At 42.2% G+C, this 15646-nt stretch overlaps 1 protein-coding gene across 4 annotated transcripts in view; it reads left to right on the top strand.

Annotated features, from left to right (window-relative positions):
* The window catches only part of LOC140726374 (serine/threonine-protein phosphatase 2A 55 kDa regulatory subunit B gamma isoform), a 276820-nt gene that overhangs the window by 77795 nt on the left and 183379 nt on the right, over nucleotides 1-15646 (top strand). Inside the window, exons 1-2 of one of the 4 annotated variants that reach the window (XM_073042663.1) lie at nucleotides 5609-5819; nucleotides 6076-6183. The exons of 2 other annotated variants lie outside the window; for them this stretch is intronic. In XM_073042663.1, the coding sequence (XP_072898764.1) occupies nucleotides 6114-6183 (70 nt within the window). In that variant the 5' untranslated portion in view covers nucleotides 5609-5819; nucleotides 6076-6113. Of the gene's footprint in view, nucleotides 1-5608; nucleotides 6184-15646 lie in introns of those variants that run through there. One more of the 4 variants, XM_073042662.1, reaches the window with a different exon arrangement.

The raw sequence follows: 15646 nt of genomic DNA, 5'->3' as shown, positions 1-15646 counted from the left end.
GGGTCCAGGCAAAATTCAGACTAACATGATCCCATGATGGGTAATTTATTGTTGAATGTTATTCTTTGTATGCTGTGCCAACACACCACAACAACTTCCTATCCATAAGATTGCAAATAAAGTTGATGATGTGGGGATGAGTGACGGGAACTAATTACTTGCCACGTTACTGCATTATTTCCCCAACACCTGGTGCGGAATTGAGTTCAGCCTTTGAAAATAACATGGCTGAATATACATCAGAAGTCCTTGGCTTAGTAAATTTGTGTACTGACTGTCCACACAACGAAAGCGTGAATGTCTTTGAGTTGGCGGATCTCAGTGAACTGGAGCAGTGCTGACTTTGGTCTCGGTCTCCCTTGGTGTAGGAGGAGGAGGGTATCATCCAAAGCTGCAGTTCCTGCTCATACAACAACTGTTGTTGGAAGAGTCTCAGATGGTGACAAGATGTACAGAACAGAAGAGAGATTGGCTGGGTGAGAGGTGTCCCAACCACAACCTTACACTCAACGTCAGTAAGACCAAGGAATTGATTGTAGACTTCAGGATGGGGACTTTGAAGCAACTCACACCAGTCCTCATAGATGCGATAACAGTGGAAAAGATAAGCAACAAAGACCCAAGAAAATTCCTACAAATATGCCGTGGAGAGCATTCTAACTGGTTGCATCATTGTGAGGTATGGAGAGATCACTGTACAGAATTGTAAAAGGCTGCAGAAAGTTGTAAACTTAGCCAGCTCCATCATGGGTACGAACCTCTGCAGCATCAAGGACATCTCAGAAACACGGTATCCATTATTAAGCCCCCCCCCCCCCACAATTCAATATGTGGTATGTGCTCTGCTATTGCTGTAGAGGAGCCTGAAGACACACAATCAGTGTTTGAGAAACATCATTTCCCCTCTGTCATCGGATTTCTGAATGGATAATGCACTAACCCATGAATACCACCTTCCTATTTTGCTCTCTCTTTGACCTAATTTAATTTTTTTTAAAGTATATATATTGTAAGGTAGTATTTTGCTGCAAACAAATTTCATAATGTATATCAGTGATATTAAATCTGATTCTGATCTTAAATATTGTCAACTGGAGTGCAGACATTGAACTTGCCCCCTTGCAATCAAACATGGCCCAGATGCACCGGGGTCATGCTTAGTCCTGAGTACTTGCTGTATGGGATTGCCTCTATAATTGAATGTCCACGCAATCATAATTGCTGGTGAGAGAAACAATATAATTATTGTATTTTACCTGATGTTAGGAGAAATTACAAGAGTCAAAATGAAGCCTAGCCAATAGTCCATGGTTTCAGGAAGGGTGAGAGGAAGTGAGCTGTATTTCTCTGAAGGCTTTGGGACCTGTTAATCTTAAATATCCAAGACCCCTTAGTTAAAAATGACTTACCTTAAATTTCAAGTTTGCTTTGGAATATTTATTTTTTCCATTTATGTTTTTCATTTTCAAAAATGGCTGCTTTTTGTTCTCTGGAAAAATTGATTAGTTTACCAAATTGAAATCAGGTCATAGAATCACAGCTTCATCAGAGACCATTTAGTCCACTTTGCTAATGCTGCCTCCAAGAAATACTATATCTCAAACTCATTTGCTCTTGATAATTTAGCATACTTCCATCACCATGTGTAATAGACAGTATATTCCAGACACTATGGCAAAAATACTTACTCTGATCAGGTGTCCAATCAGATTGGAGATTCAAGCAAGAATTTTTGACTATTGATTATGTATTGGCTTCCACACTAACTCATCAGGGTGGTGCATAATTTAAATGAGCTGCTGGAAATAGTGGTTGAAATGGGTATAATTAAAAGCCATCTTGGTAGGTACATAGGAGCTTGAAAGGGCTATGGGCCAAAAGCAGGCAGATGGCACTCATTCCTTAGGCAATACAGTAGGCATGGATGAGTTGGGTCAAAGAATCTCTGACTCTACATAGGTAATGGCAGGACCCTGCACAGTGATCTGCAGAGAGATGTTAGGATCAAAGTCTATGGTTCCCATAAAGAAGCTCCATTGGCTCATGAGATGGTAAAGATGTGTACAGCTTCCTTGCTCTTGTTAGTCAGGGTACTGAGTTTGAGTTGGGAAGGTACATTGCAGCTTTATTAAAACTCTTGTTAAGCTGCTATTTGCCTATGCAGTCAGGAAGGAGTTGCTTAATTAGTTCTGGACAACTTCGTGGGCTCAAGGGACTGTTGCGGTGCCGCACCGACATTGATGTAAGCAGAACCACTGATTGTTTAGTACCTGAGGCACCTCTGCATAACATCGCCAGCCCATGCATTATTGCATGTGAATCTACCATTTGTATGATGATTAGTGTAGAAACATAGAAAATAGGTGCAGGAGTAGGCCATTCGGCCCTTCGAGCCTGCACCGCCATTCAGTATGATCATGGCTGATCATCCAACTCAGAACCCTGTACCTGCTTTCTCTCCGTACCCCCTGATCCCTTTAGCCACAAGGACCATATCTAACTTCCTCTTAAATATAGCCAATGAACCGTCCTCAACTGTTTCCTGTGGCAGAGAATTCTTCAGATTCACCACTCTCTGTGTGAAGAAGTTTTTCCTCATCTTGGTCCTAAAAGGCTTCCCCTTTATCCTTAAACTGTGACCCCTCGTTCTGGACTTCCCCAACATCGGAAACAATCTTCCTGCATCTAGCCTGTCCAATCCCTTTAGAATTTTATACGTTTCAGTAAGATCCCCTCTCAATCTTCTAAATTCCAGTGAGTATAAGCCTAGTCGATCCAGTCTTTCTTCATATGAAAGTCCTTTACATTTGTGAGCTTCTGTGGTCCAAACATAAAAAGATAGTTTAAATCCATCATGTACATGTAGAGTAAAAATCTTTACATTACATCTCAGTTCAAATGTGTGATTATGGTAATTTATAATAAATATTTTGTACAACAGGCCAGTCAATAAAATATAGAAATACAGTTGCGTCAGCATGAATTAATCAGTCTGATGGCCTGGTGGAAGAAGCTGTCCTGGAGCCTGTTGGTCCTGACTTTAATGCAGTGGTACAGCTTCCCAGATGGTAGTGGCTGGGACAGTTTGTGGTTGGGGTGACTTGGGTCCCCAATGATCCTTTTTACATGCCTGTCTTTATAAATGTTTGCATCTACAGATGAACTGGGCTGTCTGCACCACTCTCTGCAGAGTCCTGCGACTGAAGGAAGTACGGTTCCCATACCAGGTAGTGATGCAGCCAGTCAGGATGCTCTCAATCGTGTCCCTTTAGAAAGTTCTTAGAATTTGAGGGACCATACCAAACTTATTCAACCGTCTCAGGTGAAAGAGGCACTGTTGTGCCTTTCTCACTACACAGCCAGTATGTACAGACCACGTGAGATCCTGGGTGATATTTATGCTGAGGAACATAAAGCTGTTCACCCTCTTAACCCCAGATCCATTGATGTCAATAGGGGTTAGCCTGTCTCCATTCCTCCTGTAATCCACAACCTGCTCCTTTGTTTTTGTGACATTGAGGGAGAGGTAGTTTTCTTGACACCACTGTGATGACTTTTTCTCTGTAGGCAGCCTCATTATTATTTGAGATTAGGCCAATCAATGTAGTGTCATCTGTAAATGTAATTAGCAGATTGGAGCTGTGGGTGGTGACGCAGTCATGGGTGTACAGAGAGTAAAGGAGGGGGCTTATTACACAGCCCTGAGGGGCAGAGGTGAGGGAGCCCATTCTTGCCACCTGCCGGCAATCTGGCAGGAAGTCCAGGATCCAGCTGCACAAGGCAGGGTGAAGGTTGAGGTCTCTGACTTTCTTGTCGAGCCTGGAGGGAATTATGGTGTTGAATGCCGAACTGTAGTCCAAGAACAGCTTTCTCACATAAGCATCCCTCTTCTCCAGATGTGTAAGGATGGTGTGTAGATCTGTGGCTATTGTGTCATCTGTCGATTGGTTGTACTGGTAGGTGAATTGTAGGGCATACAGCGTGCTGCAGATGTAGCCCTTGACCAGCCTCTCAAAGCATTTGCTTATTATTGAGGTGAGTGCGACAGGACGCCAGGCGTTCAGACATGTTACCTTGGTCTTTTTAGGTATTTAGGTACAGGAACAATGGTGGATATTTTGAAGCAGGAGAATACTCTACACTGGGAGAGGGAGAGATTAAAAATGTCTGTAAGCATACCTGCCAGTTGTGCCGAGCACATCCTGAGTAATCGCCCTGGGACGCCGTCTGGTCCCGCAGCCTTGTGACTGTCCACCCGTTGGAAACACACTCCGGCCTCAGAGATGACCAACCTGCTGGTCGTATCATCTGCAGGTCTCCTCAGTTTTGGTGACATTGAATCAAGAGTAAAAAAGAAAGATTTGGCTCGTCTGGGGGAGAGGCATCGATGTTAGAAACACCACTGTGTTTAGCTTTGAAGTCTGTGATGGTGTCAGGCCTTGCCTTAAGCTGTTTGTGTTGTTGGTGGAAAGTTGGGTCTGAATCTTGTCTCTGTATTGTTGTTTCACTGCTTTGATGACTTTGTGCAGATTGTAGTCGTATTTCTTGAGTTCATGTTGGTTACCGGCAATGTAAGCTCTGTCTTGTGCAATAAGTGCTGCTCGCACGGAACTGTTGATTGAGGATTTCTGATTTGGAAAGACCCTGACCAATTTCTGGGGGACAACATCCTCGATGCAATTCCGGATGGAACTCATGACCCCATCCACAAACTCGGATACCTTCTCATCATGGAAGACATTCCAGTCGGCATCATCAAAGCAGTCCTGCAGCATGGAGGCCGATTGATCAGACCAACAGTGGGTGGTTTTAACTATGGCCACCTCTTGTTTCAGCTTCTGCCTGTACTTTGGCACCAGAAAAATGGAGGAGTGATCTGATTTTCCAACTGGAGGGCGAAAGAGCGCTTTGTAAGCATTGCGGAAGGGAGAGTAGCAGTGGTCGATTTTGACTTTGAGAATAAGTGCTAGACCTACACCATGAATGAAAAATAACATTAATTGCTTTGGAATGAGTAAATTTTTCATTGTTTTGTAAAGCCAGAGCTTTGCTTTAAAGTCTTAATTATTTCATTAAAAATATTTAGAGTAATTATACCTACTCTATGACCATGCTGGTGTCAGAGGTGGGGCTTTACTGTAATTTAAAAAAACTTCCAGAAATCTTATTCTTTTCGCTTTACTTGATAAGAATGTCAGTAATTTTTTTAATTCGGTTTTGGCCTGAGCCTAAAATGTACTACAACTTGATGTCAACAGGCTTTAAGCAGGACCTACTGACAAAATTCCAGCTTTGATAATTTCAATGGTTTCAGCATTGTTTTCACACTCTGGCTGACAATTGAAGCAAACTGTTGAACCTGTTGTGCTGTTCTCTCCTCCTCCTCCTCTTCAGTCCCCCCCCTTCCCATATTTTTGTTAATAACGTGTTATTAGGATCAACAGCACGGAGTAGTTTTACTCGGCTGCTGAATTATAATGCAATATCTTCCTTTAATCACCTGCATTGCCATATTTCATCTCGCAGAAATGCGGACTAACATGGTTGGATGCTGACAGCATGACTGGGAGGAGCTTGCCCTGATGCAGCCTGCACATACGATAGCAGCAGCAGCCACCACACGGTCCCCCGCTTTACTGAGTCTCTCCACAGGCAGCTAAAGCAGCAGAGCACTTGGATTCCAAGTGCTGCTCAAACCTGCCACTTCCTCAGCAATTGTTTTAGGATTCTGCGGCAGTACTCGAACATATTCTGCACAGGATTTTGTGTGGGGAGTTCTTGACTGAAAGATTGGCTCTTTTCACTGCAGAAGTGTTACGGTACTGTGAAACGCCCCCTCTACAATAGACCACCTTTTGCTTGATTTTTTTTACACTGTCACTTTGGCAGCTATTTTCTCCTCATTTCTCTTTCCCTTTTGGCTTTTTGTTTTAAACTACTCCCTTTTTTTGCAAAGCTGTGCTGCATCACTAAACCACATTATGCTGTGCCCTGCACCCTTTGCCTTCCTCCTCCACCTCTGCTAGGCAGTGGGAGTATGGATGCTGCTGTTGTGACGACCTCTCCTTCTTTTAGTCCACTGCGGATCGGCATGCTGAATAACCCTGCTGTCAATGGGTGAGGACATTGATGCACGAAAAATCAACAACAGCTTCCTCCGAGACCATAACTATGTGACAGAAGGTATTGTATTTTTTATTTTGTTTTAATTCTATAGCTTTTTAACCTCTGCTAATAATTTACAATGCGTTCAAGAGTTGGCTGTAATCTTGCAGAATAGCAGCATGATCAGTGAAGTCATGTGTTGAATACCTTATCAGATCAGAAATGAAGTAATGAGTCAGCAGATTTGCTTCAAATGTTCGCCAGGGAGAAGCCTTTCAAATGCTGTTTAAAAGAAAAACCTGAGCAGGGTACAAAAAAGCTTCGTCCTGATTTAGTTGAATTTTTAAATCAGATGTTAAATGTTGCCTCCTCTGACCTGTATTTGATAGAGGCCTGTTCCTTTAGAACTCGCATTTGGAAATTTCTAGTATTTTCTATTTCTATATCATGAATTTTGTCAATGTTTAGACTGCAGAGATTTGGCTCACTTGAGGGCTCCTCTACTTTGACATTTTAATTGAAGCTACTGTTCATTTTTGTCAGGTTTCTCAGTAGTAAGAGCTTTGAACAAAAGCTGTAATAAAAGACAATACTAGATCACCATGGTGTGGTTTTTCTGTTTCTCGATACGTAACACAAAATGATGTGAAATGTTAAATTCTAAAACTGTTGTAAAAGTCTGTGGGTTAATTTGTGGTAATTTTTTTTCTGATTCATTAGAAATCTGTTGCATCTATGTTTGTTCTTAACTGTGATTTTGCTCAAAAGTCTGTTGTGTGGTAGTACTAATTTGTCTCATTGAAGGTGGGATGCACTTTCGTGCACTTAGTGTTTCATTTCTGTTGACTTGCTGATGAGATGAAACCCACAGGCCAGCCAGGTGCTGCTTTCCAAACAGGGGAGTTTCAAGCCCTTGCTTGCTCTTGCACACCTCCTTGTGGCCAGAATGAAGAAAGAAATGCTTGTTTTCTTCAGAATATGAGTGTGCAGGAAGAGAAAGCTAATAAATGGATTTAATGAAGTTCTCCATCAATATCAATGTGGAATTGGTGAGGAAAGAGTACAATTCTAAGTTGTGTAGAGTTGAGAATATTGATTGATTTGATACCACTGTGTAAATAGAGACCTTTTATTAAGCTCAGTGTTCCTTTGTTTAGGTGGCGTCTTTTACCAATGTGTTCAAACTTTCATCCCATTGCATTGCAGTTGGAGAGGGATGAGTCTAATATCCTGCTTCTAACATAATGGTCAAGTATTTTGGCTAAAATGCAAAATTGCCCAGAGATGAGACTGTTGTGATAGACTAAAACTGAGTCACAAGGACGTTGTAAATGGGAAGTATAGAAGTCTTGTTTGACACAACAAACTTCCAGGAGAAAGACAGTCTGGGAGAATCCAGGAGAATCTCATTCTCCCAGTATGTCTTATACTTCAACACAAGGGATAAACAAGTAACTACTTCATCTACTTAAACTACTTAACCTAATTGACTTTAACATTTGTGATGGGTAAACTTACAGAATTTATAATAGTAGCACATCTCAACTGGAAAAACAGTTTTTAGTATTGATTACAGGTGTCTGTTCCAAAAGCCCCTGAGTACATACTCCAGACACTCAAAATATACCCATTTTATTGCAGTGTTGAAGGATGTCTTCAGGAATATCCAACTAACCAGAAGGTTAAATAACAAAGCGGATCTCTCCTGAACTGTGCCCTAATGTGCTGATAACAGGAACATTAATTGATTATCAGTAGTTTCATTGGGACAGAATCAAAATGTCCCATACAAATAATTGGTTTCACTAGTTACAATGTATCAGTTGGAAGTTAAATTGTTTCCAGATTTTATTTTCAGAAGACTTTTGGTTCTTATTTCAGTTAATTGTCCCAACTACAGAATGATCTCTAATGGAGACAATATACTTGGTTGTAATCCAAATGTTATGTCCATTCTAGGAATAACTTCAATTGGGCAAACTACAATAATGTGCAACATTTTGCTCAATCATTCAACATACATCCACAAGTAATTTATATATATTAGCATTATTTAAAGTAAAGGATCAGAGTTAGGAAGAGCAATCCGGGGGGTGGGGGGGGGTGGTGTGTGTCTGTGTGTCTGTCGCAAAAGTTTGGCAACAAGCTTTCTTAGAGTCAGTGGCAACTGAAGGCATGGCCGTGAGTGTCAAAAGATCATGGGCGGTAGGGCTGTCTCACTGTAGGTCAGTGTCTTGTAGAGCTGGACGAGTGTGGTATCAGTGCAGCATGATGTGTTTTGCAATACTGGAAGAGGATGGTGTCAGTGTAGCATGAGGAGTTTTGACACGTCAGTGACAAAGTTGCAACATCTGTTTAAATTTTCCTTTAACATATGCCCACCTTTATGAATACCATTGCTTTTGGGAAGACAGGTTTTATCTGGTAGGGAATAGCCCACATCTTCCCGTAGAGATCTTAGAAAAACCTACTAGCCTTAAAATAAATAGTAATGTTAGTCTGTTCACTCGTGCCGAACAGCTTGAAGAGTTGCTGTGTGACATTGTCTGAAAGGACAGAATATGGATATAAGTTTGAGCAGCATTTGCGATGCTTTGCTTCCTATGAAATGGGAAGGAATTTTTAGCTGCGATGCATGATATAAATAAAATGGCTAAATTAATTAAGTCGTGCAACAACAGGGGGGAAAAAAAAGTAGTGAGGTAGTGTTCATGGGCTGTATTCAGAAACTGGATGCCAGAAGGGAAGAAACTGGTGTTGAGTGCCTTCAGACTTCTGTACCTCCTCCCTGATGGGAGCAATGAGAAGAGAGCAGGTCCTGGGTGATGGGGGTCCTTAATGATGAGTGTCACCTTTCTGAAGATGTTCTGCATGCCCCAGAGACTACTGCCCGTGATGGAGCCGACTAATTTTACAACTCTCTGCTGCTTACTTCGAACCTGTGCTTTTTGGGTTTATCAATTTAAGTCTGTAAAATGTAGATAATTTTATTGCTGCATCGGTGCTTTTTGCTATGGTAAGTTTTTGTCAGCTTCGAGCTGTTCTTTATTCCTTCAGTAAAATGCTGAATATTCAGTATCTGAAATGGAAAGTGACCTTTTGAGAGAGAGGAAACATCTGTATGGCTTGTCCAAAAGTAATGGTGCTGTGTGTTTTGTTATGAATAGCATATCCAGTAGAGCCCTTCAAATAAATAAGCATTGTACTAAGTGCAGTTTGAAATGATTTTCTGCTTTATTTTTTGCTCCTAGACCAGCAGTGCAGTTCTTGTTGAGGCAGATTGCCATACTTGGTAATGACTCTGCAAATTGCAATACCGGGTGATGAAAAGCACTGACTGCATTAATGATATATTTCCAGTTCAATGTGAGAGTTATTGGTTTCAGGATTCAGATAGGACTAATCTCAAATTACAGCCCGAGATACTGTAAATGGAGTGTATTCATCTGATAATAATGGATGTCTTGGGATTAGTCTCCATAATGAATTCTAGCGGTGAACAGACCATTGTAGGCCATGTCACGTTGTTGACCAGCTTTGCTGAATTATTAATTCGTTATAGATGCTGGTTTTAACACTCTCCTCAAATAGTTCAGTATCACTTGCTTTTGCTGTGTAAGTGTCTACCACAAAACATTACAGATGAATTGAAGGGTAGAGAGACTGTTCCGCAATTTCAACGAATCAGTTTCTGTAAACTGTCACGTTGATTTATAATTGCTCAGAAGGCCCATGCTATATCGTCAGAAAAACACGTGGCTTTTTCAACTCTCAATTGTGGAGACTGCATCTATTGTAGTTAGTCCTTGACTAGTATGCAAGCTCAGGAACAAAAGTAGTCACGTTCATTGATTCTGTATAAAAAGTAATGTAAAATGACTGATGTAAGCAACAATGCCCTGTGGGACTGTAACATTATTTTTTTCTAATGAACATATAGAAGTTTTTAGAGTGCAAGCCATGAAGCAATCGTGCAATTAACTTGTACTAAGTGAGAACTTCTGTTTCTCAGTGGCACGTACAAAGCCTCAGTGTCTTGGTAATTGGTCAGAAATTGTAGCAGTTGAAGTGGTCTTGCTTACTTGGTGTCCCCTGGCCAAAGAAAGGAACAAGTCTGTGTTGTTGCTGTGTAGGTAGGGGGCAGACATCAAGCATTGAGATGTCATTGTGATGACTCTCTGATAGTTGTGGATTTTGCTTTCATTGATTTCCACAGCCTGCTTGTAGCCCGTATTGCTGTCACCTTAATCTTGCAGCTCATGGCTTGATTTCCTGGAAATCTTTACAGGCACGTGCCCAGGCATCTGTAGGGTACAATTCTGTAGTGATTTGGCAGAAAGCATGCAATGAACCTAGCATCATGAAAAGACGTGATGCTCTGATCCAGCAGTAAATAATTTTGGTCTGGTTGCTCCTAAAGAAAGCTCCAAATGGGATTGTTATCATTAAAGACCTTTGTGGTCTCTTTATAGCAAATTGCATTGCATGGCAGTGGTGAAGTGGATTGTGATGGTGGTCAGTGTAAATCAGTAAGTTTGCAGGTATTATGGAAAATGGTGGCTGTGGACCACGAAGGTTGCCTAAGGCTCGAGCTGGGTATAAATCGGATGAAAAATTGGGCAGAGTTTTCACAGGTGGGATTTCATCGTGACAAGTATGAGGTGATGTATTTTCAGAAAGGAAACCTTCTACGCTGCCAGTGTAGTGATTTGTGCTGCTGCCTGAGTGAGGTGAGCTTGATCCCAGTCTTGGGTGTTGTCTGTGTGCAGTTCCCACAGCTGCTGTGGTTTCCTCCAACATCCCAGAGATGTGTTTGCTTCTCTCAATTGCCCCTGAGTGTTGTTGAGTAGTAAAGAAGGCATATCAAAGGGCGTAAGTTGCAAGGAAATTGAGGGCAGAGATTATACAAGTAGGATAGGTCTGGTGGACTGTGTGACAGCCTCCTCTGTCATAATAAATAAGTAGAGAGCAAATACAGAGGACAAGTGGAAATGTAAGGTGAAATGCAAGAGTTCAATAGACAGTGGAATCCTAACCTGCATCTTCACTTCACTTCAAATATGAGCAATGGTCATGATCCGAAATTGCTGAATTTGACATGGACGAAAGCAGCTCTTCTACTAACATGATTACTCCCAAAAAAAGTTCCAGTTCTGACAAAAAATTAATTGGAAGTCAATTGCTTCATTCATGAGTAGTGCTTTGTAAGATGTCTGGTGCTTCTAGCCTTTGGTGTGAAAAGATGACTTGCAATAGGCCAGGTTGAGTTTTGTTATGTTTTATCGTGCTCTGCTGTCATGTATATAACCCTATGGTGTAGCGTATGTGTGTGAAAGTGATGAGGCATGTGTGCTTGCTGCTGGCGTTTCGGGCAGCAATGAGCGTCCTCCATCTTACTGTCGCTCACAAATGTGGAAGGACTCTTCATTGCTGTTACAATAATAGTTTGTTTGACCAGTCAAGGATTGTTAGCCTTGAGCTGAACCTCCGTATCTGGAGGAGTGGTGGACCACTCTTAGTCTGGCCTCTACCCTTTAACCTGTTTGGCATGGGTGGCCCTACCAAGAGCCAAAGCATAAAGCTCTCCCCGTCATTAAGGGACTCAAATCTCATAACCATGACAAGGTTGTGGTCCTCTTTAAGGGGAGTCATCTGTACTGATGATCAAATAACAAGGTGTGAAGTTGCTCTGTGCGGGCTGAAACGGAATCAGATCAATACGTATAAAAACACAAAATGCTGGCAGAACTCAGCAGGCCAGACAGCGTCTATGGGAGGAGGTAGTGACGACGTTTCGGGCCGAAACCCTTCATCAGGAGTTGTGTGTTTGCAGGTGATGCAAATTTGTGGTGGTGTTGCGAAAGGAGGATAATTTGAGCTACAGGACAGCATTGGTTTGTGAAGCCTAGTGCCAAATCAGTATCACATGGAATTTACTCCTCATAATTACAGTGATGCACACTTGGAGGTCTTAAAAAGGCATAAACAATGGTAGGATGCAGATAATAGTGAGGAACAAGGACCTTAGCAACCATACCCTAGGATTCCTGAAGACAACTTCGTGGGTAGATTAAGGAACATTCTTTAATTATCTAGGGCAAGGGTCACAAGTGGGGAGTTCCTGGCACAACTTTTAAATGTTGGTTAGGCCGCAGCTGTGGTACTGTATTCATTTCTGTTGTTGCAGCATAGCAAGGATGTGATTATACAGGAGAGCTGCAGACAAGATTCACCATGGTGTTGTCTGGGCTGGATCACACAAAGGTGAGGTTTATTTTCAATAGAGGAAGCTGAAGGGTGGGAGTGAAGAGGATGAGCAGAAAGTGATGCACAAAACAATTGCATAAGGTATTTAGAAACATTTTCCCATAACGTGCATAAAACAGGGTGTAAGTTAAAGGCAAGGGGTTTAGAGGGGATGTTTTACTCGGGTAGATTGTAATCTGGAACACATTGCCTGAGTGGCTGGTACAAGAATTTGAGTTTCAATATTGAAGAATTATCTAGACATATGCTTGAATTGTCAAGGTGCAGATTGGTGTAAATTAGATGTTAAATGGGATTAGTATAAAGATTGATGTTGACATGGTGGATAGAGGGATCGTTTCCGTGCTGCTTGACTGACTTTGACTGAATCCAGTGTTGAGTCTGGAAGGCTGTAATGTGCCCAGACTGAAGATGAGTTGCTGCTCCAGCTTGCATTGTTCCTCGGTCTAAGTGCAGGAAGCCACAGGCAGCTCAGTCAGGCTTGTAAATGAAGTGGGAGGCCAAAGAGTACAAGAACCTTGTGTGTAGACTGAATGCAGGTGCATTCAACCAGTCTGCACTGGGCTTTTCCAGGGCAGAGGTGAACACAGGGTGAACATTGAATGCAGTACACTGGATTGGAAGATGTACAACTGAATTGCCACAAAGAACATTTAGGTCTCCTTGTAGCGGAAAGAGAAAAATGTAGAAGGGCAGATGTGGCATCTTTGGTAGTTGCATGGGTAAGCACTATAGGTAGGGAGTTGGCTGGTGAGGCTCAAGGTACAAACCATTCAAGTGCAAAGGGAAATGGTCCCTTAAAATTTGGGGGAAGAGGAGGAAAAGATTTACATTGTGGTGAAATCTGGCTAAAGGTTGTAGAAATTGTCAATGATCTGTTGCATGTAGAGGCTATTGGGGTGGTTGAAGTTCAGGGAAGGATTGAGAGCTGGAAATTAACGGGTAGGATTGACAAAGTTAGTGGATGCTGCTTAGTTGGATTTTCAGAAGGCCTTTGACAAGGTCTGAACATGAGGCTGCTGAATATCCCTCTACTATCAGGTAGAAGGTACTGTAGCATTAGGACAAAAACTAATAAGATAGGAAACAGCTTCTTCCTCCGGGCCATAGCACTACTGAGTTCCCTGTCATCACCATCTTTTAGCATGCAAGAAACACTAGTAGTGTTACACTATTCATTTTTTTAGCTTGTATCATATATGCACCTTATTACCACAACCAAATTAACAAATACTGTTTCTGTTGTGTGTGTCAGTTGTACGTATGTACTATGTTGTGCACCTTGGTCTGGAGGAACGTTTTGTTTGGCGGTATATGTATATAATTGAGTGACTGTAAATTGAACTTGAAGAGTTTGTGGTGTTTTAGGAAGGATATTAGCATGGTATGAAGATCGGCTGACTGGCAGGAGGCAAAGGACCTTTACTGATTGGCTGCTGGTGACTAGTGGCATTCTGCAGGGTTTGACGCTGGGATCACATTTCATGTTGTACAATAAGTCAATGATTTGGATGATGGAATTAACTCTCTGGCTATGGTTGCAGACGATGCAAAGATATGTGGAGAGGCAGGTAGTGTGGCTGAAGCAGGAAATCTGCAGAAGGACTTGGATTAGGAGAAAGAGAAAAGAACTGGTAGATGGAATATAGTGTAGGGAACTGTATGATCATGCACTTTGCTATAAGGAATAAAGGTGTAGACTACTTCCTAAATAGGAAGAGAAGTCAGAGGTTCAAAGGGACTTGGGAGTCCTTGTGCAGATTCCCAGAAAGTTAACTTGCAGGTTGAGTCAGTGGTAAGGAAGGTTGAATTCACTTCTAGAGGACTAGAAAATAAAAACAAGGATGTAATGCTGTGGTTTCATAAGGCATTCGTCAGACTGACTTTGGGGGATTGTGAGTAATTTTGGGCCTCTTATCTAAGAAAGGTTGTGCTGGATTTGGAGAGGGTCCAGAGGAGGTTCACAAGAGTGATCCTGGGGTTGAAAGGATTTAACATGGTGCTTGATGACTCTGGGCCTGTACTCACTACAGGTTAGAAGAATGAGAATGGAACCTCATTGAAACTAGCCGAATATTGAAAGGAAAGATGGAGTGGACATGGAGATGAGGTTTCCAAAAGTGGGGGAGTCTAGGACTGGAGGGCACAGCCTCAGAATCGAAAGCTGTTCACTTGGAACAGTTAAGGAATTTCTATAGCCCGCAGGTTGTGGATCTGTGAAATTTATTGATACAGACTGTGGAGGCAAAGTCATTGGGCATATTTAAAATGGATGTTGATATGTTCTTTATTAGTAAAGGTGGCAAAGGTTGCAGGAAGAAGCCAGGAGAATGGGGTTTCAAAGGATAATAAGATCAGCCATGATTGAATGGTGGAGCAGACTAGATGGGCTGAATGCCCTAATTATGTGCCTATGTTTTATAGAAATCTGAGAGATGCCGTCAAGGGCTCTGTCAACAATAGCGGGGGGGGGTGGCAGGGGGAGGGGGTAATGTTGGTGCCTTCCATTGGGGAGGAGTAAAATATTTCAGAGGCATGTGCTTTTTGGTCTCAATGGCAAGTCATCATTAGAGTAAGTGCAATGGAGATGGGAGAATGGATTGTCATTGGAGAAAGTAAAATCAGATAGGTGTGTTTGTGGCTGGCTGCACCTAAAATGTGATGAAATGATCCAGAAAAAGTCAGGGGTAGTGATTTCAGAATGAGTGCAGGAAGCAGCACCTGTTCAGTCTTGTGCTGGAAGAATAGCTGAGGAGAGAGACTATTCCATTGTACTAACAAAAAGGGACGCTTGGCTTGGACTAAGTCAAGTTCACAGCGCTTCACCTTTTCCCATTGGAGAAAGTAGGTGGAGTTGAAGATAAAGTTCTCCAGTGTGAAGATGAGTTCAGGCAAACAAATCTGTTGGACCAGGGGAACTGGTTATGGCTCTATGAAAGGAATAAGCCACAAAATGAAGGTGATGCAAGATTCTGCATCCATGGCAGAGATGACCAGGTTGGGACCAAAGAACTGGAAACTGTCAAAGTGGAGGAGTGCATCAGAGAAATGATGGATAGGGGAGGGAAGGTCCTAAACCAGGGAAGGTAAGATGGAGTCAAGGGAATAAGAAAAATAGTTCAGCAGGCAGGAGCAAGCTGAACCAAAAGGCGTGCCTGGGCTATACTAATGATGCATCTTGGGCAGGAGAGGGAAGAGGCCTGTGCAGGCACCACTGAAGCAGTGTATGGCACAAGCTGTCCTCTAGACTGACATATTGGACCCTCCAGTCACC

This window comes from Hemitrygon akajei, chromosome 4, assembly GCF_048418815.1.
Source record: "Hemitrygon akajei chromosome 4, sHemAka1.3, whole genome shotgun sequence".
Classification (NCBI taxonomy): Eukaryota; Metazoa; Chordata; class Chondrichthyes; order Myliobatiformes; family Dasyatidae; genus Hemitrygon; species Hemitrygon akajei.
The sequence above is the reverse complement of the archived record's forward strand: the minus strand, read 5'-3'. Positions and strand labels throughout refer to the sequence as shown.